Source organism: Pteropus medius, unplaced genomic scaffold, assembly GCF_902729225.1.
Source record: "Pteropus medius unplaced genomic scaffold, Ma_sr-lr_union100, whole genome shotgun sequence".
NCBI classification, from domain to species: Eukaryota; Metazoa; Chordata; class Mammalia; order Chiroptera; family Pteropodidae; genus Pteropus; species Pteropus medius.
This window is the reverse complement of record NW_024342644.1, coordinates 7,498,180-7,524,772: the sequence shown is the minus strand read 5'-3', so window position 1 is coordinate 7,524,772 and position 26,593 is coordinate 7,498,180. Positions and strand designations below refer to the sequence as shown.

The following is a 26,593-nucleotide window of genomic DNA, read 5'->3' as shown; positions in this document are numbered from 1 at the left end:
CTATTTCCCATCTGTGTTCCAGCCCTTAGAGGAGAGAAAGGTTAGGGGTAAGTGGTTTCATCTTTAAGGAGAGGAACCAGAAATTGTACGCGCCACTTACTGTCCTATTCCATTGTCCTAAACAGTCATCTGACCATACTTAGCTGCAAGGGAAACTTAAGGGACTTTCCTCTTATGGACTTCTTAGAGTCCCAACTCTGCCACTGAATAGCTGTGAGACTTTAAGAAAGTTGCTTAACCTCTCTGTGCCTATTATCTTTAAAATGGGATAATAGGAGTATGTACTTCATAGGGTTATAGTGAAGATTACATTAAGTTTACACAAGTAAAGCATTCAGGACAGTGCCTGGCTCAATGGAAGCATTTAAATGCCACTGATTGTGGCTATTATTTTACTGAAACGAAGAAGGGAGAATGAGTATTGGGGGACACTGAGCAGTCTCTTGTATAGGAGGAAAACCAGACATGTGGGCTCCCTAATGTAACTCATTACCTGAGGTTTCTAAGTGGTAGCTTTACTGTGATTACTGTAGGTCCCAGGAACTTTTAGGCTCCTCCTCCCTTGCACAGGTCTTGGTTAGGCCTCCCTTGGGTCAGTATGAGAAAGGTTTTTGAGCTGTGTTTATGGTTTTGACCTCTCAAATTTTATTTCTAGTTTTGTCTTCACTGTAGCTTGTCATTAGTTTACCAAAGAAGTAAATTAAAGGAAAGATTTCCTTTACAACTATATTAATCTATAATTATAACATTAATTCTTCCTTGTAGTAAATCTAGTAGTAAAATGATGGCTATAAACTGAAGTTTCTTTTATTAATGTCCATTTCCAGTTGATATCAATTAGAAAATATGTATTAATGGAAAAGGCACTTGGCAGTTATTTCTGACTCCTGCTTTTTCTTGAAGACATTATCTTTTAATAACACAGTGGGCTGCATGATATATATACACACATCAACCTTGGCAGTTCCCAAACTTTGCTGCTTAGAGCACTATTCTAGGAAGTGGTTATGTATGTGCCATGATAGAATATTAATTTGGTCAAATAAGTTTGGAAAATACTGCATGCAGTATGTGCCACATGGAGATTCATAGGGCATATTAGCATGTTGAAAACTGACAAGGATATTTCTTTAACTCACCTGATAAACTCTTTTGAAAGTGAACTTTTTTGACTTATTGGCTTGTTTTTGAGTAGCACTACTATAACTGTTCTGAAAAACAGGATTCTGGTTTGGGCAGTATGAAGAATCCTGATCTACCTCAAAGTTTAGTCCATATCAGGCTACTAATTCTATGAATTGGCTGAAATTCCTGCTTTTATTGGTCATCAGCATCAAGGTGTACAAATAAAGCCTAACACCCTATTCATCTGGAGAGACAGTATCAGGAAGATGGTCCCATGTAGGAGAAATTGAAGTTTGACACTGTCTGATTAGTGGTGTGAAGATTTCTTTTCTTCTAGGAGTTAATCCAGAAACAAATTTTTTAGATATAAAATTCTCGAAAGTCTGTTTGTACTCTAATAATAAGTGACATGAGTTAAAAATTTGACTAAGGTTCTATATAAAAGAATTAAGTATACTCATGTCAAGAATGTTTTGTAGAAGTTTAAAACTTGGGAAATTTTTAAAATTTAAAAAGTACAAAAATGATAGATGCAGAGTTTTTGTAGAGTAACAGCTTTTTCAGCTGTGAAAAGCCTAGTTCTACTTGTCAGCGAGAGATACCTCATGCATAAATGGTGTTTGTGAATGTAACTATTTACCATTTTAGACACATCGCAGCCTTCTATTAAGTATAAATTTAAATCTTCCCATCTTAAAGATTGATTTTATTTCTGGGTCTTGTTTCAGATCCAAATTGAGCAATACTGTACCATTAGAAATTAAAACAATCAGGCCACCTTATTTAATAAAATACCTGCTTTTTAAAATGTTTAATTTTAATTTTAAATACATTTAGGAGATATAGAAAATATAAGTAAGAATTAAATCACATAATTATACTGTCTATGAATAATCATTGTTAATATTTTGGTGTATTTCAGTTTTTCCTATGAATAATATTTTGAAGATATTAGTGATACTACATGTACATTTTGTAAAATTATTTTTCATTGCTATTAAGAATTTGTGGTAAATATAATTTCATCATGTAGAATTACATTATCTGCTTAAACCATTGATATCGAATATTTAGGTTATTTATAGTTTTTTTGCTGTTTGATATAATGATAAAGTTAACATCTTGTTGTATAAAACTTGACTTGCATTTCAACACTGAGGATAGATTCCCTCAATTAGAATTACTAGGTCAAGGAACATGGGGACTCTTATCAGGGTGTTGACACATGTTGCTAAATTATTTTGCAAGGAGATTGTACCATTTAAGATTCTTACCGGTGGTGTATAGAATACTGTGTCACTTCAATAGTTTAGTAATTTTTTTTGGCGAATAATGAAATCTTGCTTTCATTTGCATGTTTTTGATTGCTGATGTGGTCAAACATTTTTTAAAAATATTTATTAGCTTTTTTTCTCTGATTTTCTATTCATGTTCTTTGCCTGCTTTTCTGTTGTGTATTTGTGGGGATGTCTGTTTTCTTTTATTTGTAAAACATTTACCTATCAAAGTTACCAAGTTTTTGTCATATTATTGTCAGTATTTTTTCTAGTTTTGTTTTATGTATAATTTTAAAATTTTTGAAGTTTCAGATTTTTATGTATTTAAGTGTACCAGTCTTTTTCTTTGTAATTTTTTCCATTGCTTTTATGTTTCGAACTTTATTTCTGATTCAGGGATACTATAAATAATCAACTTTGCTGCTGCTTTAGTTTTATGACTTGTTCACATTTACCCTGTGAGTATTTTAGATTTCATTTTGTGGTACAATGTAGGATGCAGCTCTAAACAGTTTTTTTTTTTTTTCTTTTACAGTAGGTAGTTTCTGCTGGTGATCCTTTCTTCATTTTCTATTACTTTCTTATATAGTAAAGGGTCTTTTTTCTAGAGAGAAATATCTTCTGTTCCGTTGACTTGTGGTTTTTGTTCTCAAGTACTACATAATTTTTATTATAACAATAACACTAGTTTTATATGTTCTTTTCCTACAGTTAATATCCCTTATTTCTAATTCAATATTTTTGCTTAGACTAGGATTTTCGGACCAGTGTTTAGTAACAAAACATCCTGTTTTGTTCTTGATTTTTAATATAAATGCTTTTACTGTTCTACATTTAAGTAATATGGGAAGGAAATGTCCTTTTAGTCTTGGCCCTTAAAAACATTAATCCAGAATGGATAAAGAATTTTATTAAATGCCTGTTCAGTATCTGTATTAAATCTGAATTTAGAAGTTGTTTATAAAGTGAATTTTTATCAGTGAATCACACTTTGCCAGAAATTACATTGTAAATTCCAAAATGTGTCCCTAGAGAAAATGCTTTGGCCTTGAGCAAAATATATTTTTTGATGCCAACATGTTTCCTTTCCCTCCAAAGGCACTAGGACATTTTCTTAATTGCCAGACAGGGAGAAGAAAACATCTTCAAGCAAGAGATGGAGTTTGAGAATGTATTCTAGTCCTTAATATTATTCAGAGGAACTCTTAGAAACACAGTATCCCAAAATTGTCAAATTCCAGAAATGCTGAGGGCAGAATTGCACTAGGATTCAGAATCCCACTACCAATTGGCTATGTGACTTTGAAGGTGCCTCTTTATTTGACTTGCTTGAGCATTTGTACCAGTCCAATAGAAATTTTGGGATGATGGAAATCTTCTATAGCTCTGCCATCCAGCATGGTAGCCACTTGAAATATGGCTCATGTGAAGAACTAAATTTATAATTTTGTTAAAATTTAAATGACCCTGTGTGGGCAGTGCAGATCTACACAATGAATTAGTGCATAGCTAAGGTCATCTGTGGCTCTCACACCGTGCCTCTCTTAATATGGCTTAGAAATTTCCTAAGAATTGTCTTATATTTTAAGAATTTGTTAACTGGAAGATTTGGAGTGGGCGGGGGGTTCTGTTGTATTCTGATTCTTAAATTCTTGACAATATACTTCCTGTATATACATTGTATATATGCTATTGACTGATTGCTCTATCCGCCTAAAAATAATGTATTATTTGTGGTAATTGACAACTTAATGTATTTGTGGTAAAGGTTTTCTTTTTCCTTTTTGCAGCTGGTGGCCTAATGCTCCAAACCAAAATTAACTTCTTGATAGTATGCATTGTAGCACTAAAGGGTTGGTTGTTACAAAAATCATTTACTACAGAAAAGCTCAGGAGCCCTTTTGTGTAATTGACCGATTCACCTACTACTTTGCTGTTAAAAAATGAAGTTTTGTTGAGTGCTACCAGTTCTTGAAATAAACTTGATTTTTGTATACATTTTTATTTCTAATATTTTTTAATTTCGTATTTCAGCTATTAGTTATACATAGATGTCCTAGAAATAGGAAAATCTTAAGAAAAGTTTTACAAAAGGGAGTAAATCCATGCATCATTATGCATGTTGTAAACCCACAAATTTGTAGTTCATTAAAAAGTATTCTTGGTATAAAATCACTCCCCAAAATTCTGTCATGAGGAATTGAATAAAGCTAATATATTTTATAACAAATTGTCTTGAGAACTTAATTGTATGCAGTATCAATTCTATATCTTTTTAGTAAGTAATTTGTCAGGGCATTGCCTAATGATGTTCAAAAATTGAATTTGCTTCTTCTGGCATGTTCGTATTTCTAGGAATTTTTAAAAATCCTCTATGCATACTCTAAAAGTTTAAAGTAAATAAACATTAGTAAAGTAAAGCATATATCAGTGATTCTTTTTAGGAGTAGTAAGAGGTATGCCATGAAATTTTTAAAAAGGAAAGGAGATTGGAAATAATTATTTTAATAGTTAGGAATAAGTATAATAAGTTGTGATACAGAAGAAATTCCAATGCTAGTTTTAATTTCTGGCTTTAATACTTACTCAAACTTTGTGTCAATAACCAAATTTCTTTGTACTATCAGGTTCTTTATTTGAAATGCCCATAGCTTAGTACATGTTAAATGAAAGTTTAATGCCAGTTTAAGATGTTTCCTGTTCAGGCAGCCTTTGAGATGCTCACTTTTTAGAAGCCTCTTACTATCGTAGAAGTTGTGTGTAAACAGATTTAAAAGAATGCTCTTCCAAATAATTACTAATTTTATCTTAATTCTTTATGTCTAAATTTGGTTTTTGGAGATTAAGACCTCTGTATACACATTATATAGCTTATCTGAGGGACCGTAAATTTTAATTGACATAATGATTGAAAAGAAAAACTAAGATGTACAATTAGATTTTGAAGAAATATGATTTTTTTTAAAAAAAGGATTCATTTTCATATAGCCAATTTAAAAAGGGACACATTTGAAATTATCTCTAATTTTAGACTTTTTCCTTCAGAATGAATGATGGATATTTATTTATACTGTCCATGTCTTTAGCCCAAAGTCTTTAGTACTGAGGAAGTTACTTAGGTTAATTCGCTTTTGAAAAGCAGAGTATCATTTAATTTTGCCATATGATGCTATGTAACATATCATCCCCAGACTCAGTGACTTAAAACAACGATCATTTATTCTCATGAATCTGGATTGGTTGAGGTGTCTGTTTTTAGGCTGTGATGGAGTGGCTTTGCTTCATGCTGCATTTCAGTGATTTGGGTCTACTCCGTATAAAGTCATGGTGAGAGGCATGTCTTCAGGGTGGAGTGAGAATTGGGACCAATAGTTCAGTTTATCACATAAAATTTATATCCCTGACCATCTTAATTTAGGTGAGAAGAGGCTAAAATAAGCAAGTGTTAAAGTGATGGAGTATGTGGGATTTAATCTGGTTTTCAAAATTATGAATTGGTAAACCATATAAAGAACTATGGAATATAAGATAGTACTAATTCAAGAATAAGATCTGATAAATCATTATCTGGTTATTTTTGAATTGTACAAATCTTGTACTATATCAAATCCATTTCTTGCTACACTTTGTTTTTTTTTTCTCTTCATGTGATATTTTCTTTTAGGAATCAAAAATTACTGCAAGATAATACTTAAAAAAATTTTTTTACCCATAGGGTAAAAAATAGGTTCTTTGACATAAAGCACTAATATTATATTAATACATAATCAGAGGTATTTTGGAAGCCAACGGCAGAATAAAAGAAGTCTTAAATGTTTTAAGAGTAACATAAATAGCCTTGCCTCTCCTGACTTGTTCTGTACCTTCAAGTGTTCAGTGAAAAAAACGCTGCTCTTGGCCCTCCAGCAAGTTAAAAAATCAAAAGATTCGATACAGTAAAGAACTTTATCTTGTGTGATTCAGTGAAAGTACCAATTTGAAAAGGAAAAGGCAGGAGAAAGACTTCACAGAAGCAAATGGCTGTGAGATAATAAAGATTATTCTTTTCATGAAGTTTCTTTAGATTTTAGGTAGACTGGATTTGCTTTGCATGTTCTTTAGTTGGCCTGTTTGGAGAAAGAAGCAGGTAGGGAAGTGTGACTCTACTGGGTCCATAGGAGTTGAATAAATGCAGGAAAGAACAGTGGTTGCCCAGAGGTCGGTATAGGTTTGGCACTAATGAAGCTGAGCTGGACAGATTTGCCCTTATCTCCCAATGCCACACTGTACTGGAACCCGAACCTTAGAATGCTGTTTTGCCTTTCAACTTTATAGGGAAGGAAAGCGAGGTTCTGAGGAGTTCAGGGATTTGGATGAAGTCACATACGGGATTAAAGTGAGGTTCTGAGAAGTTCAGGGACTTGTGCAAAGTCGCATGTGAGATTGGATGCAGAGCCAGCATATGGTCCGCCTCTTGCTTTCACACCGTAACTTTTGCTGCAGGAGGGCTGGGTGAAAGTGTGTGGGTGTACGAACCCTGGAAGAATGGCCTAAAAGCTACTGAGCATGGGGGTAGTATTGTGATCCTGATTAAACTTTTTAATGTTTTGTCTTGGGAAATATTTTGTATGGGGAAATTAGAATACCTCAAGATACGAAAAAGGCAGTCTGAAAGTATAACTGCCATATCGCAACTGCTGCAAATATGTGGGAGTCTTTTGGAACTGTAGCATCATGGAAAAGCCAGTAGTTAAAATAAGAGCCACAACCTTCACCTTTCCTGCATAGAATGCCAGTATTGTCGTTGGACGAAATGCCTTCGGTGTCCATATTGAATGGAAATGTTTGAAAGAGGCTTGGGAATCTCTTTTTAAAACTGAATTTGTAACTTTGTGTTGCTCTCTTTATCGCTGGAGAAACTGGGGCCCATCCTAGGTACTCTTGCAGCAGCACCAGCTAGGAAAAGAATTAGAGCTAGAATTCCTGTTTCTTCATCCCTACACCACATCATTATTTCCACACTCGTGTGATGACCTTTATTGAGATCCATCTCAGTTTTAAGGTACCATGTACTATGAAGAAATGTGGCCAGGCGGAGTGGGGGGTGGTGAAATTTTGGCGTTATGCAAGAAATAGGAAACTCAAAGAGCATCCAGTCTAAATAGTGTAAAACAAATAGAAAATTGGCCTGTGTTGTCACCAGCTCTGTTATAGACAACTATTATTAAGATTCCTTGACTTAGATCACATGTATAGACCATGCCAAGACACTATGGCAGTGTCCTAATTCAAAACTTACTGTTCTGATTTATATTTTTGCCATTGTGTTTTGTAACCAATTTTCATTAGCATTTATCAATATCGTTTGATCTTTTTTTTTTTTTTTTTTTTGCTTTACCTTGTCTGTCTCTCCACCTGACTGTCATCAAGAGACAAGGTGTCTTTTTGTATCCTTAGCCCCTTAGCAACACTCAGCCCTGGGGCCTGACTCATCTGAGGCACTTTACTAGATGTATTCTACAAAGAATATAGATTTTTATATTCAATAGATCTTAAATAGCTACTTGGAGCAAAGACCATTTCCAACCAGAAATGGGACATTGAGGATTTTCATTTTAAGGCCAAGCCCAAGAAGGTTTTCTGAATAAATTGATGTTTAAAAAGCAGCAGCAGGGCATCATCAGAGGGGATAGACTGTTACGGTGCTGCCATCATTAGTTCTCTGGCCGGAAACGAAAGTCTGCTGTTTGTTTTATGAGACCCTACAATATACAGCATTTGTTGTGTTCCTGGGCTTTATCTATAAAGTTGTTCGACCAGGGCAAGTCCAGATGTGTACAATAGGTTAAATAATAGGGAGTTAGGACTATAATAATGTAAAGCCACTGTCAGACACTTACTGGTTTCTGTGCATTTTCTTACACACAGTTGCAATAGTGCACTCACTATTGTAAGTTAGCTGTGCTCCTTTAAGACAGGTGCTACGTTGCAGGGGTTTATCAAACTCTGTGTCCTGCCTTCACGTCTCTTTAGTATCACTGACTGATCATCTGCATTGCACAGTCTGCTTTTTGGTTAAAGTAGTTGCTTGTAATTTATCTGTGCAAGTGACAAAAGATATTGCTTTCAGTCTGTAATGAGAAGCAGGCTGCCTCTGGAACCTGATCATTTGATGCTGATGACACCTCCACTCTGGAGCCCACATTCTCTTTCCCAGTTCCGCGTGGATGCTGCTCTGCGAGTTCAGACTAGTTAACGTCAAATGTGATGCCTCCAAATGTGACTGGGAGCCCCCAGCACCCCCTCTCTCGCTGTTGTTTTCTATAGAAAATTCTTTTGGACAAATGTATTTTTAGGTGACAGGCATCTTCTCAAGACTGTAACTTTGTGTTGTATTCCAAGAAATGCCTTGAATTAAAAATTGTCAGTGTTCTTTACTGGAAAGAGTGACATTTGGAGTCAGACAGAACCAGGTTGTAGACTTGGGTTTTGTGCTCTGTCCTAACCATGCAAGTTTGTGTGTTCAACCATTCAAGCCTTTTATCTGTCCACTAGGAGTAATAACTCCCTACAGGATTTCTTGACACATAGTTAAGTGCATGGCAAATGCTATTAAAAAAACAATACACGAACTCTGAATTTTAAACCAAGGAAAACGCCTCATTACTCTGTGAGGTTTCCTACACACGTTTTTCATTGTTCTTTGCAGCTTCCAAATACCTTTACTGTTACAACCAAACATTTGCTCTGCATGTATAAAGAGTTAAATTTCCATCACACATTTACTAGATAAGTGGATGTTTTTAAGTCCAGATTTTTTTCGTAATGTGAAACTTGAAAGGCAACTTGTGGGTTTGAATTGAAGCACCCACGTTCAGCAGCTGAAACAGGTGTGTAAGCGCCACTTGGCAATCTTATTTCTCCAAACATCCTGGCTGAAAAGCTTGCCAGGCAAGGGAACATTCTGATTTTCTTTGGTGGAATGATAACTTTGCCTTTGTAAGCAGAATCTCATCTTTCTGTCCGAGCTGTACTCCACCATACAAAAGGATGGCCCTTCTGTCTCATCATGTAGTTGGTATAGGGGTTTCGGTGCCTACCCCATGCCCCGTGCATTGCACCAGGTGCTGGAGATGGACTTCTCCTTCCTTAACGGGAGGAGGGGCCACATGGCTGGGAAGCGGGGGTGGAGGAAGGGGCAGGAGAAGATTCAGTGATAATGTTCAGGAGGAGGTGACAGTATTTAACTTGAATTAGGTCAGGAGACGAAGGAGAGACTGGGCAGGGAGAGGGAGACTGTGCTGAAGGATTGGGGCTTGTTCCAGGCATGTATTGCTGTATAACCAGCTACCCCAAATTTAGTGGCTTGAAACAACCATTTTATTTATTACCCGATTCTGTGGGTCAGGAATTTGGGCAGTGCTCAGCTGGGCAACTCTGCCTCATGTATGAACTGCGGTCACTTGGTGGGAGTCAGCTGATGGATGGACTGGTCTGGAAGGCCCAGTATGGCTTCACTTAACATGTGGTTGTAAGGCTGGGCTCAGCTGTGACTGTCAAGTGGGACGCCTACATGTGGCCTCCCCAACATGGTAATCCCAGATTTCTTATGTGGCGGCTCAAGACTCCCAAGAGACCCAGGCAGGAACTGCAAGGCTTTTTCATTTCCTGGCTTTGGAAGCGTCAGACTGTCGCTTCCTCCCCATTCTGGTGGTAAGCTAGTCACTGGTAAGGCCAGCCTAGGTTTAGGAAGAGGAGCTTAGACTCACCTCTCAGAGGGATAAGTAATGGGAATTTGTGGCCATCTTTGACTTATCACAGTGTGTTCCTTGATGGGAGACTTTAAGAGGAGACAGTTGGATGGGGTTGTGGATGCCTGATGCACTTTTAGATTTGGAGGCAAAGATCATGATAGTGGATTGAAGATTCAGCAAGTGTTGGAAGTGGGGCAGTGGGTGTGAAATACTCTTCCAAGATTCTTGGCTGTAAGGAGAACATGAGAATGGGAGTGGACATCAGAGTAAGACACATGGTTGGAGGGGTTTGCTTGTTTATAATTTTGCTTGTTTACTTTGAAGATGGGCGAGGTGACCAATGACCCAATCTTTTCCAAATCGTATTTGTACATTATTGTTCTACTAACAATAGGTTAACACTGTTGAAATTCTCTCTTTTCTTTGGTGATAACAATTTTCTGCTGGTTCTTCTGGCTGTGACTGATAAGGGGTTATTTCTTTAAATGGTTATTTCTGAGGATATGTCCTTTTCTTCTTTACTTCTTTATTCTGTACCTTTATCTCTTATACTCTCATGACTTTAACCACCATCTGTATGGCGAAGGCACCCAAGTCTGTAACTTCTCTTGCCTCCTACCTGTCTTACCCTGGATGTCCCTATAATTGCCATTCCTCTTTTTAGTGATGCCATCACCCTAGCCAAGCCCACAAGTCTATATGACATTCCCTTTCTCTGTCCCTTGCTCTGTGTTGCCAAATAGGTTACCAAGTACTATTGATTTTTTTTGTCATTAAAACCAAGGTTCTCCACTGTGGCTGCAAGTTAGCATCACATGGAGCCCTATCCCAGAACTACTGAATCAGACTCTCTTAGACTTAGGCCTGTTTTTATAAACCATCCCTGGTGATTCTGATGTTCACCAGCATTGAAAACAACTCTCAGAAAATTTTCTCTAAACCTCCAACTCATTTCTGCCATCACTGCTTTGGTTCAGGCTTTTAGAATTTCCTGTAGCTGCCACAACAAATTACCACCAACTTGGTGGCTTAAAATAACTTATTGTCTCATTGTTTTGGAGGCTTCAAGCCTGGAATCAAGGTGTTGGCAGGGCCACGCTGCCTCTGGAGGTTCTAGGGGAGGAGCCTTCCTTGCTCCTTTAGACTTCTGATGGCTCTAGGCATTCTTTGGCTTGTGATTGCCAACTCCAGTCTCTGCTTTATCTTCACGCAGTAATTTCCTTCCTCCCCCTGTGTGTCTACACTGTATGTCTCTAATAAAGACACCTGTCATTGGATTTAGGGCTAGCAATCTAGAATGATCTCATTTTGAGATCCTTAATTTAACTACATCTGGGACACGGATATATGTAATTTAACATTTGGGACACGGATATAACTATCATAACCTCCTATGGTTATGATAGTTCTCTCATCTGATCGTCTGAACTCTAATCTGGATGTCCATCCTGTACTGTGCTGCAATTACTTCAGACTGCAGGTCTTCGAATAAGGTCATTTTCAATGTTTTGTTATGTTGATGAGATGCCAAGGGAACTTAACTCTTGTTTATATTAATTAGCCTATAGTAAAATTGATTTTGTTATACCTTGTTTTGCTCAAAGTTGCAGAACCTATTGACATTACTTGAGGACTTATTGTATAGCCAATCATGTTAGTCCTTTGCTTAAATCTTTCCAGATTCCCCAGTGCCCTCAGGATAAAAAGCCATGCATGGCCCTTATCGTGGAGTACCAGCCTGTCATATTCTGGTTCCTGCCTACCTTTTACCCTCCTTTCCCACTATTTCCTCTGCTCTTGAACTTTCTGCTCTCACAGTACTGAACGATGGACAGTTTTAGCCTTTGTATATACTGTTGCCCCAGTATATATACTCCCTGTTTAGTCTTGTTCAAATTTCGAGAGTTCAAGCAGTGTCTCCTCCATGAAGCCTTCCCCAATGCCTCTTCCCATATGTTTTGTGCGACTAGTGCATAAAGCAACTAGTGCAGTCACATAAGTCTTTTATCACACTGGTTTTTGCGCCTTTCCTTTTAACAGAGAGTTCTGTGAAGACAGGGAAGCCGATCTTCACCGTTGTAGCCCTAGTACTTGGCATTATAAATATTGAATGAATAACCATGTGGCTTAACCTAATTAGAAACTCGTCTCATCATAACACTGATTTTTCCACTGTTACCTTATTTCCAATAGGGCTTTTCACTGATCATCATCTAGATGTATTAAGCGAGTAGTCAGTGCAAGTAGACTGGCATGTTATTTGCTTAACCTGAAGTATCTATGCATCTCTTCTCAGGCAATTTAAATTAAAATGTTTCTACATAAGTTAAGGTTGACATTTCTGGTTTTTGTGCTTTTCCCTTTATATTAGATGTGGCTTTGGAGTTGTGTAAGTTGCAGAAACCAACCCGAGTTAGCTGAAACTAAAAAGAATTTCATGAACAAGGGTCAGTACATCTGGGCCAATGGATGCCTTAAGGACCCGTTCTCTGTCCATCTCTCTTTGCTGCTTTTTCTGTCTATCTGCTTCATTCCTTACTTTCTCTGCTTCTTCATCCATGTAACAAATTGTGACATCTTCACAGCTCTTATGATTGCATTTTATGGCTCTAGCCATCCACAGAGACTGGGGGGTTGTCTTTCCATTCCATTTTTTGTGTTTTCTGGGATAAGAATGTCATTGTCCATCTTTGGCTAGGACGGTGGGGAGGGTGCTGGCCTGGCCATTCACATTCACACAGCTGGGGCTCACCTTGGGGAGGTAAGGGATAGATTCTCCAGGAGGGAGTGTTGTAAGCAGAAACATAAAGAGTGTCTGCCCTACTCTATGTATGTTAGATCCTGTAACCTAATGGTAGGTAGTTGAGAGGAAGATGCATCAGAGAGCTGGAGGAACATGCGGGGCCAGATCTTATACTACCTGCCTCTGGGCTACAGTGGTGAAAATGTTCCTCTGAATTGTTTAGAGTCCTGACTTTAATTGATTCACATGTTCTCTTAATACAGAATGTTCATCTTGATTTAAGTGGTAAGGAAATATATTAAAACGAAGTGGGTTTGTAATAGTTGCTTACTCATGGATGCACTCATTATACTAATGATCACAAATATGTTGAAAAAATAATGTATGTTATTCTGATCTTGCCTCAGCAAAAGGAGATGAGTGAACTTGAAATAAATTGTCTCTGTATTCTAGAGACATTTTTATGTAGCTTATACTCCTTGATAGAAATGGTAACAGATTAAAAACACAGCAGAAATAACTTCTGGTGATAATTTAAATCCATTGCCATCTTACTGTAGCTATTGAATTGTAAAACAAACACACAAAACCCCTTGGTTTCAACTTTTACTATTCTCAGCAGGACTCACATCCCCTCTTTGCCAAACTGGCCACTATGCTTTTCTGGGTGTGAGTGGATGAATGGCAAAGGCACGGGTGTTAGGACAGGGACAAGCCACCAGATGTGCCGCCCCTGACTTTGGTGTTCTGAGGGAGCCTTAGAGCTGTCATATTTATCCATGTAAATTTTTAATGATTCCCTAGTCTTCTTTTCATTCTCTTGAAAAGAATTGCCAAGCCAGAGATCGAGAGTAGTTATGTCAGTGTGGCAGGCAACATGAGACAGCAGTCAGAACATACAGGAACTGGTTAATCCAGAGTTAGAAAATATAGTTGAAAACTGAAATACTGCAATCCTGCATTTATTTTAAACACTGGTATTAGTTTAAGGTATTAATGCAGGAAATCTGCTTAAGGACATTATATGTTTTCCGTATGACTTTTAAAATTATTTGACAGTTTGTGAATTAAAACTCATCTTTTTAACCTTTGGGCCATTTTATGGGCAAACACTCTAGTAGAGTCATATTTTATGTTTATTTTTTGCAAGCTACTTTTTGCTAACCTGACAGTGTAGGCTTCAAACAGAAATAGGAATGAGTGTAGGGAATTCAGAACTTTTAAGAATACAAGTAACTAAATTTAGTCTCCTTACAAAGATCCTACAGACATCAACATGACTTGAGAGTGAGAGATAAGATTAATTAGTATGCTATTTTCTAACTAGTTCATTTAAAAATATTTCTTGAGTGTTTCTCTGGGGTCCATTAGAACGACGCTTGCTGAACTGAGCCAGCACTAATATGGCCTCTGCAGAATTCTCATTTGCTTATTTATACTCTGTCTCTTTCCAAAAAGATTTGAAGACTTTATAGAATAGGAAACCTATAATTACATTGTACATTACTCTTAAATTAAGTTTCTGGAAGTGATTTGAATTTCATTACAGCTGCAGTCTGTTGTACAACCCTTTTGTGGGGTGTTCAGTTGGCAATTCTTTATGACCATGATAGTCTTTTCCCTTATTCCATCTAACTGTGCTTCTGAAAACTTTTAAAAATCTGCAAATAAGTGAACTCTTTCATCTTCGTTTATAGGTACAATGGTGCTTTACCTAATGGAGACAGAGGCCGGAGGAAAAGCAGATTTGCTCTCTTTAAACGGCCCAAGGCGAATGGAGTCAAACCCAGCACTGTCCACGTGATATCCACACCACAGGCGTCAAAGGTAGGTGGCTCTTGCAGGCGGGAGGGCCTAGGCAGGCAGTGACTCTCCGTGATTCCTTGTTATTGTTTGTCCTTTGTCTTAGTTCTCTGTAAGACAGAGTTTCTTAGTCATTAGAAAGGCAGGATAATTCTTGGTTGTAAAGGGCTGTTGTGTGCATTGCAGGATATTTAGCAGCTTCCCTTGGTCTGTTAGATGCCTGTAGCATATCAGTCCCACCCCACCCCAGTTACAACTATGACAACCAAAAATGTCTCCAGACTTTGCCAGATGTCCTCTGAAGTGTGGAGTGAGCAAAAACCTCCTCCCCACCTCATTATAAACCACTAGTTAAAGTTATAGTGAAACCAGCATGTATCAATTTAGAATAGTTGTTATTGAAAGATAAATGATGTTCTTTATCCTAAAATGTGTTTTTTAAATTAAATCTTGGTATAAACTACATTAAGATTTGTTATTTTTCTTCTGTTAATTGAGTAGTGGGTGTTTTCACATAATCTACATGTACATGGAATTGAATTTGTATAATTAGTAGAAAGATTGGAATTAAACAGAGCTAAGTTTTATAAGAAGTCTACTATACATATTTCCTCTCATGAATGTTGAGTGAATAAAATCTTAATTTTTATGATTATTTCATATGTTCTCTGCTATATAAGTGGGATGAAAATCTCAGTTTCCATTTTGGTTGATACATTCTACCTATTAGATTTATGATAATTTTCCTTTTAAACAAATTCTTTAATGTGTAATAAAATTTCCTTTTCTATAAAATATTGTATTTACCTGAAGTATTTCATACGGCACTAGCCGTATATGTTTATCATTATGGGCTGGGACCATCTGGAATAAATAAGAGACTTGATTCTCATTTTTACTGAAAACCCATGTTCAAAGAGAAACAAATGGCTTCATGGAAGCACATGTGGTATTTATACTCAATCTTAGAAACAGATCAACTTCGTTAATGTCTTTATTTAAAAAGTCTCTGTCGTTTCTGAAGCAGTGCATAGAGAAAGCTCGCTAGAATGTACCAATTAGAATTGTCTTGAATTAATGAGGGAATGGTTAAACAAGAAAATATCAAACACCAAGGCAACAGGAAAGGAAAGATTAATATTTACTAGCAAAGTTTTTGGCTAGAGAAAGTGAAACAGTAAAAGTTTTAGGAAGGGAAGGACACTTTGTAGGGAAAACAAAGAAAATCAGCCTTACAAAGATTCTAAGAAATGGAGGAAGTGAATAGAAACATTTTATAGTCTAAAAATATTTGGCGAAGAAGGATACCATGACAGACATTTTTAAGCATGGGATATGTGCCAAAAATATTCCAGTGTTATAGATGGAGGGCCTTATAATTTTGATTATGTGTTGACATTTATTTTCCTTTCTTTCCTCTGACTCTTTCCTTTTCCCTCCTTTTTTATTACATTTACTTTTTTTTTTAATCTCAGCTTTTATGTTAATACAGTAGCTTCAGATATTTGAAATTTTTTTTTAGAAATCTTGGATCACTCTGGCGTCATGTTATGATAGAATATGTAAATGAGTTACTGTTGGAAGATCAATGGCTTTTTCTTATTTATTACCCATCTCCATTGGTTTTAGCCTATTATGTTTTACCTTTATACCTACATTTTCCTGACTTTTTTTAGATTATAAATCTTTTGGTAGTTGTCTTTTCTAAATCTGTGTTTAAAAATATCACCTGCAGTACTACTAGTAGGGCAAATTGGGTTTTGGTCTCAACTTAACTTGTAACCTGGGGAAAATATAGTCTCAGGGCCTCTGTTTCCTCATTTACAAAATGAATGAGTTATCTTATAGGAGCCATATTGAATCAGATAATTTGGTTTTAAGTGACACATGATTCTGGTTTTTATAAAAAAGCAAAAATGGAGAAATTATTAAGGGATAGGGTATTAGCAGCTCCCAGAATTGGGGGAAAAGTTGAGCAACTAGGTTTTGTGATAGAGGAGAACCAGAGTATCAGCAGAAGTTAGCATGTATATTCTTTCAGGGGTGTTATAAAGTGACTTGGCTCCAACTACCTTCTATCTCTTAACGGTTTTAAATTTTCAGGAAAGAGAATCTGATAGGCCTACTCTGGGTCAGTCAGCCATGACCAAGAGAGATGAGTAGACCTGACCATATTTATTGTGAGCTGATCAGTTACCCCATATTGTATTTCTCTCAGGTATCTTATCTTGGTACCTGTAGGTTCAGGGCCTCATGCTTGGTATTCCATCCTATCTGAACCTAGCTCCTTAGTCACAAAAGCCCTCACTCCTGTTCCCTATCAGACTCCCATCCTGATCAGCTTTGCCCTGCCACTCCTGCTGTTACCTGCTCTGTTGGCCCCCTAGACAAAATCTCTTAAATATATAACTTTTTCTTCAAATGCTCTTCCAACTGCCTCACTTGAACTAAATCCTGGTTTTTACCAGTCTACTCTATTTTTTCCATCTCCTGCCATTCATGGAACTAGAAATTATTTCATTCTGTTTCCATTTCAGTCTCTTCTGTTTCACCTTACATTATTAACTCAAGCTGCCTCCTCCCATGCTTCTCCTGACCTCACTAACCTACAGTTCACTCTTCTGCATGTTTTAGTGACTCAGTACCTAGCCCAATCTGTTTCTCCCCAATCCCTGTTAAACCATACGTTAGCATCCATCTTTCATATTGGTTTAACTCTTAGTTTCAGAGACTGTCACTTCCATTTCACTTTTCCCACTGATATAGTGGACCTTATAGTCCATTGTCACTTGAAAGTTACCAGAATCTCCAGTCCATTCTACTGTGTGTACATGTACTTTCTTATCTAATCTTATGGAGACATCTGGCCCTTTGGCCTGTCCTTACTTGCTATAGTTGTTAGCCCACTCAGCTTTTCCATTTATGTTGTTGATTTCACCCCAGATTCCCTTTCTCTGGTACTTTTCATCACCCGCACGTTGTTGACTTCACCCCAGATTCCCTTTCTTCGACACCTTTCATCACCTGCTTGCTGTTTGTGAATCCCTGGCTCTGGGTCCTTCCCAGGCCCTGCTGGATTGGTTTTCTCATCTTCCTTCCTGCTCATCTCATTTCCCATCAGAGTGGCAGGGTATGTGGTAGTACTTGGAAAAAGCTGTTTGACCCCAGTCAGTTATGTTTTCTCTGCTCTGAAAGTTTTGATTCTTTAGTATTGGTAATGAAAGGGTCATCTTTGATTGGCGTTATAAAGGTGAGAGCTCGAGGGGTATGCTTACTTACCACTGTTAGAATTTGAGCACTTGGCCTTTTGACTATGTCGTTTCTTCCCTTTTCCATAATCATTTTATCTGCTCCATAGTCTAGGGGCAGAACAGGGAGTAAGTACCCCTTTGCTGGTGGTAGTGGCAGCTGGGAAATGAGACCTGTTAGTCTTCCATGCATGCCGATGTCCAAGCTAAGTCAGATAAGGATGGCAAGTATGTACTACTGCAGTCTTCATTTCTGTAATCTTTAGTTGTGTATATATTTGCTCTTGGAATAGTAATACTCAAAGATATTTCTCCTATTATATAATATGTTTAAAAAAACTCCTTGTCTTTTTTTACTTTTGGCAGTTCTATTATACAGACATAGGGTATTTAGCAACTTAGTCATCCATTATTTACTCAACAAATATTTATCTAGCACTTTCTATGGCCAGGCATCATGTTAGGTTTTGGATATACTGCAGTCAACAAAACATGCCTACATGGAGCTAATTGTCTGGTGAATAGGCAAATAACAAGCAATCGTGTGAATACATATTTAACTGCACATTGTGAAAAAGTGCAGTGACAGACAAGAATAAGGTGCTGTGAGAAAAAGAGGCACAGAGTTTAGGTTGGATAGACAGAGAAGAATCTCTGAGGAAGTGGCTTGTGAACTATAAGCTGGAGTGTAAGGAGGGGTTAGGACAACAGACAGATCTAGAGCTCTGTGGGTCTGGTTGGAGAATTTGGATCTTTTTCTAAGGAGAAACACTGAAAGATATTAAGCAGAGGGAGTGACATGGTATGACAGAGTTTTAGTTGATTTATGTTTGTCATTTACTTTTTAATGATCAGTATAACTATTTTGCTCTTAGTTAGTAAATAGTATGATGATGGTGGTGGTGGTGAATATTTTGCTAGCAGTATGGTTTAAATTTAGCAACATTACTGTGGAAAGCTCTTCATCATGTTTTTCCCTTCTTATATTGTGCTTTATGGAAATCTCCTTTTTTGGTTATTTTTACTTTTAAAAAGTAACTGAATATCAGTTGGTTTCAGTTGCTGTGTTTCAGAATGGAAAATATCAGTGGTCTTAGAATGACAGCTTAGAGAAAAATTAGGGCCATTTAATGTGATTGCTATAACCAGGATTGGAATGATAAGATATTGAAGCTTTTTTATCAGTTGATGAATAATATAATATTAACTGTGAGAAGTGGTAAAATTATAATAACATAAATTTCAACATAAACTCATTAGTTCAAGTTAATTTTGTAGGCAGTAGTGGGGTTTATTTTTGAAGCACTTACTCTCTGTCTGTCTGTCTATCCAGACTGGATTTTGGTGGCAATGGATAGCATATCTACCATTTTGATAAGTTTTATCCTTTTAGATATCATAAACATTAATATTCTAAGTCTGAGAAGAAAAAAAAAGAAATATAATAAATTGCAGCTCAGAATATCCTTTGGTGTACTATATAGGAATGCAAACCTAAAACAATTTGTATTTCTAGAGTGAAATACAACTTATTTCAATAAAATATATAAATATGAACAACCTAATGTTATACCTTAAGGAATGAGATAAAGAAGAAAATGAAGCCCAAAGTTGGAAGGAAATAACAGAGATAAGAGCGAAAATAGAGACAAAAAATAAATAGGAAAAATCAATGAAACTAAGAGCTGACTTTTTGAAAAGATAAACACAATAGATAAGCTTTTTGCTAGACTCACCAAGAAAACAGGGAGGACTCAAATAAATAAAATTAGAAATGAAAGAGGAGATGTTAAACCGAGACCACAGAAATACAAAAGCTCATAAGAGACGACTGTGAACAATTATATGCCAACAAAATAGTCAATCTAAAAGAAATGGATAAATTCCTAGAAACATACAAGCTACCAAGACTGAATCATGAAGAAATAGAAAATCAGAACAGACCAATTACTAGTAAGGAGATTATTTAAATTTAAAATAGTTTTCTGATTTAAAGTATTTTTTAAGGCTTTAAAAATAGTTTTTATGGGAATGTATCACAGCAGTTTAGAATTATGGTCCTGATTGTTTTAAAATATATCTGTTAAAATAAGAAAACAACTTTTAGAAAACATAAATCAGGGCTATGAAATTTCAGTCATGATTGACAAAGCTCCAACCATTTCAAACAGAAGTGGTTTAATAATTAATATGCAGTATTCAAGACTTTGAAGATAGATGATGGTTTGTGTTGATTTCATGGAGTTTGAAGGAACAGCATCTGAAATATATTAAACGTTATACTCAAGAAAATTTGTTTCAATGAGAAATGTTTACCTGAAAACTATTAATTTTGTACAGATGATACAAGTATACAAGTATACAAGTATACAGATGATACAAGTATAGCATTAGGGAGAAAAAAGTTGTCTCAGCTGAAAGTCTAGAAAAAGTTTCTGGATATTTCTTTTGGATGTTGTCTTATTGTACATGACACCATAGAAAGATAAAAACAAAATAAACTACCTAACATTTTTTATATTTTTATATTATCTTATATTGAGTAAATACCATCATGTTAAATAACATATCTAAGAATTTGGAATTGAAATAATGAAGTATATATCTTTGGATGGGCAGTCTTTGCTTTATTGATGCAAACTCAGTTTGGAAATCATATAAAAACTTGAATAGAAACTGAAATATCTTGAATAATTAAAGTTTTTAGATATTTGGCTTTATTGCATGTTATTCTTAACCATTCTTATTTCTTAAATTATTAAAATGGGTAGATTTATTTGACAAGTGTTAGGTGATGGAACATGTAAAACCAAATGCAGGAAACTGATAGAGAAGCAGAGACTATTAGAGAAACAAACAAATATGAAACAAAGGAAAATATTCCAAGAGAAAAACTTTTAAATTACTCATCAAGTTACATGAAAGTACACTATTTGATGACAAATCTGAAGAATATAATTAACTTTTAATAACATCCTTTTAATATATTGATTCTTGGAAATTAGTCAGTTGATGTTTTCAAAGCACCATCGATTGAGGTTGAACAAAATGTTGTAAAATTAAGCTAGATAATTAAATATGACAGTCCAATAAGTGATTTCCATGATTTAGTTGGTAATAGAAATAATGAATATAAAAATGTCAATATTATTAGGGTTAGAACAACATTGAGTTTAATTTGTATTAGTTCAGCAGAAGGTAGTAGATTTGCCTTGAATAATATTATGTTACGGGAAAATCTTGATCAAGATTCAGTTCACTCATTGTGTTTCAGTAAAATGGGGGAAACTATTAGCTCAGACGTTGCTTAGCTTGTACAGATCAAAAAGGATTACATCAGTAATTTCTAACAGTTAATAGATGATTTGGAAATTAGCATGATTTGATGAATGATGGGTGTTATAACTTGCATCACTTGGGTACAGTTTTATACTATGTGTAGTTCATAGTACTTAGATAATAAATGGCAATATTTAAAAATTTTAGATTTATATACTTAATTCTTATTCTGTTAAATATTATCACTCCTGACATGAATAATTTTTATAAATATATCTGCGATGAGGTGATTATCTCTTTTATATTTTTTACATAGCATGAATTTTAACATCAAGAATTCATTATTAACTACATGTCTGTAAATTTTGGCTAATCAATACCTTCATGTTCTTATAAAGTTTTTTGATAGTTTTGCCATTGCAAATAGTGTGAATTTAGTAATTTGGAGCTGTTCTTTTACTTTATTTACTTACTTTTTGGTTTAATTTTTTAACTTCTGTTGTTCACAAAGTAAACAAGAATAAACTTCCTTGTCTAAGTACATTTTCTTTCAAATCCCCTAAATAAAATATTGAAATTTTTACTGCTATGCTAAAGTTAGGCAGCTTGATTTAACACAGATTCAAGAACTTAGGCAGCATAATTATTACCATTTTCCATTCAGATTTGTGTGAAAGTTTTTAAGGTAGGTTGTAAGATAGTTTGGCATATTTTTAAAATTAAAATTGGAAGTATGATTCACAGTGCCTACTATGAATAATTCCAGAAAGTTGAAGAGTTGGTTCAGAATATCACATTTTTTCTAGTTTCTGCATTTACTGTAGTTTGACACTAACATTTTTGTTTTCTCTGTTCCCTCTTCTAGCATATATAGTTTCATTGTTGCAAGCAGTAACAACTAATAATTTTTTTTAAGTATACAGAATAATCACAAGGTCATTGCGTTCTTCATTTCTGTTCACTGATACTTAGCATAAATCTCTGCTCTGCTTTGGGGTGTGGGAAGAATTATTGTTTTCTAGTAAAAGAGACATTTATGTATTTTCCATATTTATGATGTTGGCAGAATAATGGCCCCCAAAGATGCCCACCCCTTAATCTCTGGGACCTGTGTTTATGTCACCTCAGAGAGACGAAAGGACTTTGCAGATCGAATTAAGGGCATAACACTTAAAATAGAAAGGTTGTCTTGGGTTATATCAGGGTGGGCCCAGTGTAATCACAGGAGTCCTTACAAGTGGAAGAGGGAGGTAGAAGACACAGAGATGTGAGGGAACTAGGGGCAGGAGGAACCTTTGAAGCATGAGCAGGACTCAACCTACTGTCCGTGGCTCTGAAGATGGGGGAAGGGGTCGATGAACCAAGGAATGTGGGCATCCTCTAGAAGCTGAGAACAACTTTGACAGGCAGCCAGCAAAGAAACTGGGACCTCAGTCCGATATTACATGGAACTCAATTTGGCCAACAACCTAAATGTCCCTGGAAACAGATTCTTCTGTACAATGTAGAGGAACATGGCCCTTGATTTTGGCCCTGTGAGACTTGGACAGAGAAACTAGCTAAGCTTATGGACCAACAGATCTGTAATATATTGTGTTGTTTGTAGCTGCCGGTTTTGTGATAATTTGATACAGCAGCAAGGGAAAACTTACCTGTACTATTTTATGGGAAAGTAAATATAAAATAGCTTATCATCGAGCAGCTCTTAACCTTGTGTTGCGGGGAGAAGAAAGGATGGGGAGGCTATGAAAGACATAGCTTGTTAAGGCCAGGGAAGGAGATTTGTGTTTATTTTCTTCTTAAAAATTCTTTTGGATCCAGAGTGTTGGAGCAAGAAAGCTTGACTCTAGCACTCAGTAACTTAATTATCGGTGTAATTTTCTGCATTACTGATATATAATAGTTATACTATTGACTCGATGCATGTATTAGTTGAAAAAATCATATTTGTATTGTACTTAAAGCACGATTTTATTAGAGTTGCTTTTAACATGTCAGTATGGGAGAATACTTGTATCTATACTTTCAATTATGCCTTTACTCAGACTTATTTGAATTATGACCCTGATTCAGGCACTAACACCCATCTTGTCTTTTTGTGGAGGAAGAGAATCTTTTGCTGTAACTTTCCTTTGTAAAAACATGGAACGTGAAGGTTGGAAGCAACTTTATTCAGACTGACTCCTCATTTTACAAATGAGGGACTTGAAGAAGTTCACAGAAGCCCAGAAAGGAGTCTCAGGTCACTAAGGCAGGTATTGGTCGGCTGATGTGAGTAGCAGGTGGAAAGTGCTATGTAAGATGGCAACCAAGCTGGGTTTTGCTGCTGAGCCTCCCACCTCTTAGGACTGTGACTTGGAAAATCTGTTTCCAAACTAGGACTGCTATAACAATAAAATAAATGAATACAACAGTTGTTAGTACAAATGGAAGTTGCTCTTGTAGACTTAAAGATTAGTAGCCCCAGTAGGATAAGCTGTCCAGTCTGAAATCAGGTGCTCTGCAGAAAGAGCCTTTTTTACAAAAGGAACAATGATGGAGGCTTGAATTTAAGTAGCTGGTTTGTTTGCAGTGGCAGTTTTGACAGCAAGTGGTGAAAGATACATCAAAATAAATTCTGTGCTGCTAAAAAGGAGTCACAGCCTGCAGGGAAGGGTGACAGAGGTATCATTGACTGACTTGAATTGAATCGGCCTGTTAATACCTTCACTTTTTACATTAAAGTTCACGATTGACCTCTTCCGTGAGAAAGTACTTTAGCCTCTTTGAAGTCCTGCTGCTGACTGATTCACAGGGATGCAAACTTGTAAGCTCTTCATTGATCACACCCGTGTCAAGGGTGAGGCATGAATGAGTGGCTCCAGGAACCTTTGGTTTTGTCTTACAAAGTCAGACTTGCTGGGAGCTTATTGGAGCCGGACCCAGGAGCTCTCAGGTGGATAACTCATTCTTGCTTTGCTGTTTATCCTTATTCTGCTGCCAGGTAGCCCTGCAGGACCGTCTTTTTCTCTGCAGTTCCAGCCTGACTATTCAAGTGAAATTTCCCCTGTGGCCATGTTTTCCCTCTCCTCCACACCTTTGATGTTCTTGTTTCTTAGAAAGTACTCCAGCCTTTTACTAACTTACACTCCCACTATCCTTTAAAACATGGCCCAGTTGTTGTTTCTTCCTAGAAACTCTCCTGACATTCTCTTCCCCCGCTTCAGTGAGAAGTCCTTTAGTGAACGAAAGTTCTAAAAAACCACGTGTGTATCCCCACAAGTGCTCCGAAGCTATGTTAGAGTTGTTGGCTAACTGTCTTGTCACGCTGAGCAGCAAGCTCCGTGAAGGCAGAAACTGTCTTTCCTGTCTATATTCCCATTGCCCGGCACAGTTTCTCAAAGGTAATCAAATAGCATGACTTGCCTTGGGCATGTGCTGGGAAAGCTGGTGGTTCTAATGACTCAATAACCAGTGGGTTGGTATTCTGCAAACCCACAGGTACATGCACAGATCAGTTTATATTTCAAGCACATTGGTAAATTAAAATTAAAATTACCCTTTTCCTATTGTTTCCAGATTTTCTCTATTATAAATAACAGAACTTATGTGCAGTCTTTTTTCCTTCTGATTTCAGAAATCACATTTTGGTTGTTGAGAGTTTTAAGAAGAAATAGTTGAGTTTTGTAAATTATGAAAACATGAATTGAATGAAAGTATGGGCTTTGGAGTTTAGACCTCCTGAATTCTTAATATCCCTTCTTTACTAGGTATATACTCTTGGGCAAAACACTTTTCTGTGGCTCACTTTCTTCTTTTATAAAACAGATCTGTGTCAGTCAGTATAGGCCAGGTTATCCTGCAGTAACAAACAACTCCCAAATCCTAGTGGGTTTACAACCCACCATGTTTTATTATTACATTTCATGTCCATCATGGATTAGCATGGGGGCTGTGTTCACTGAGGAAATTCAGGGACCCAGGTTGATGGAAGGTACATCTTGACTATGCTTCAAAGGTCATGGAGAAGGTAAGGGGGAGAATATAGCTCTTAAACCTCCTGTCTAGAAGTGACAAGCTTGTGTTTCACTGACTAAAAGGAAGTCTCTTGGCTGAGTTCAAAGGTCAGGGATGCATAAACCTTTTGCATGGAGAGGCATCAAATGTTTGCAAGTAGTAGTCTCTGCCTCCAGGTAGTGACTTATGGAGGGAGACACTTGGAACAGATCATATGCCTAGTACATGGTAGCGATTAATTAATGTTACCTAATATTAAGTGAGTGGTATCTTTGGAAAGTATTAATTATCTGTTCTAAGAAATTATGTACAGGCTCAGGATATGATGAAACCTAGCATCCATACTTAATTGTTGGCAGTTTATTATATTAAAAACTTATTTAAAATACATTCAAGATTTAAATGATTTTAAATATAGGTTTTCTCTGTAAACTTTACAGTTTAAATTTATCATTTTCTTTAAATTGCAGCATTGAAGGTTGAATAATGAATAGTTTCTGAATTATTGGATTAACTTTTAAAATTAGTGTATTTCATCACTAGATAATGCACTTATGAATTAGAACATTCTGATAAGACATTCTTATGTGAAAGTACATCTGACGTAAATTGATTTTAGTTCCTCATACACTCTTCAGACTGCTAGCGTTAGTTCCATTCCTTGTTTTCTATCTATTTATTTTTTATTTTTATTTGTTAAATTTTAATAAGTTTCAAGTATACCGTACATTGGTTAGACATCTATATAGTTAGTAAAACGATTCCCCCAATTGCTCCCTCCCTCCTCTGACCCTCCACCTAGCCAGTGTATTAATGCTAATTTCATTCCCTGTGCTGTGCTCCCCATCCCTGTGGCTATCAGCTGCTGATTTGTACTTCACCCCATTCTCCCAACCCCCCAAACTCCCTCCCTTCTGTCTGTCACCAAATTGTCCACTATATTTGTGAGTCTGTTTTTGATTGATTTGTTCTTTTTATTCCTTATATTCCACATATAAGTGAAATCATATAGTGTTTATCTTTGTCTGACTTAAATACCTTCTAGGTCCATCAAAGCAATATCTTTTTCCATACCCTTTCTTTTCATTTGTAGGAGTCTTGTTTTCTTATCCTTTCAGCCACTCTATTTTTTGGTGGGAGCACATAATTCTTTTCCACTTAAGGTACTTATTGATAGGAATATAGTTGTTACCATTCTTTATTCCTGTTTTTGATACATGTTTTTTCTTCTTAAAGAAGCTCCTCCAACATTTCCTGTAATTCTGGCTTGCTGTTGATAAATTCCTCTAGTTTATTTTTGTCTGGGAAGCTCTTTATCTGTCCATCAACTCTAAATGATAGCTTTTCTGGATAAATTATTCTTGGTTGTATATCCTGGGTCTTCATCTT

At 36.3% G+C, this 26,593-nt stretch overlaps 1 protein-coding gene across 1 annotated transcript in view; it reads left to right on the top strand.

Annotated features, from left to right (window-relative positions):
• The window catches only part of PELI2 (pellino E3 ubiquitin protein ligase family member 2), a 154,653-nt gene that overhangs the window by 34,602 nt on the left and 93,458 nt on the right, over positions 1 to 26,593 (top strand). Inside the window, exon 2 of the mRNA XM_039866526.1 lies at positions 14,576 to 14,705. Within this exon, the coding sequence (XP_039722460.1) occupies positions 14,576 to 14,705 (130 nt within the window). The remainder of the gene's footprint in view (positions 1 to 14,575; positions 14,706 to 26,593) is intronic.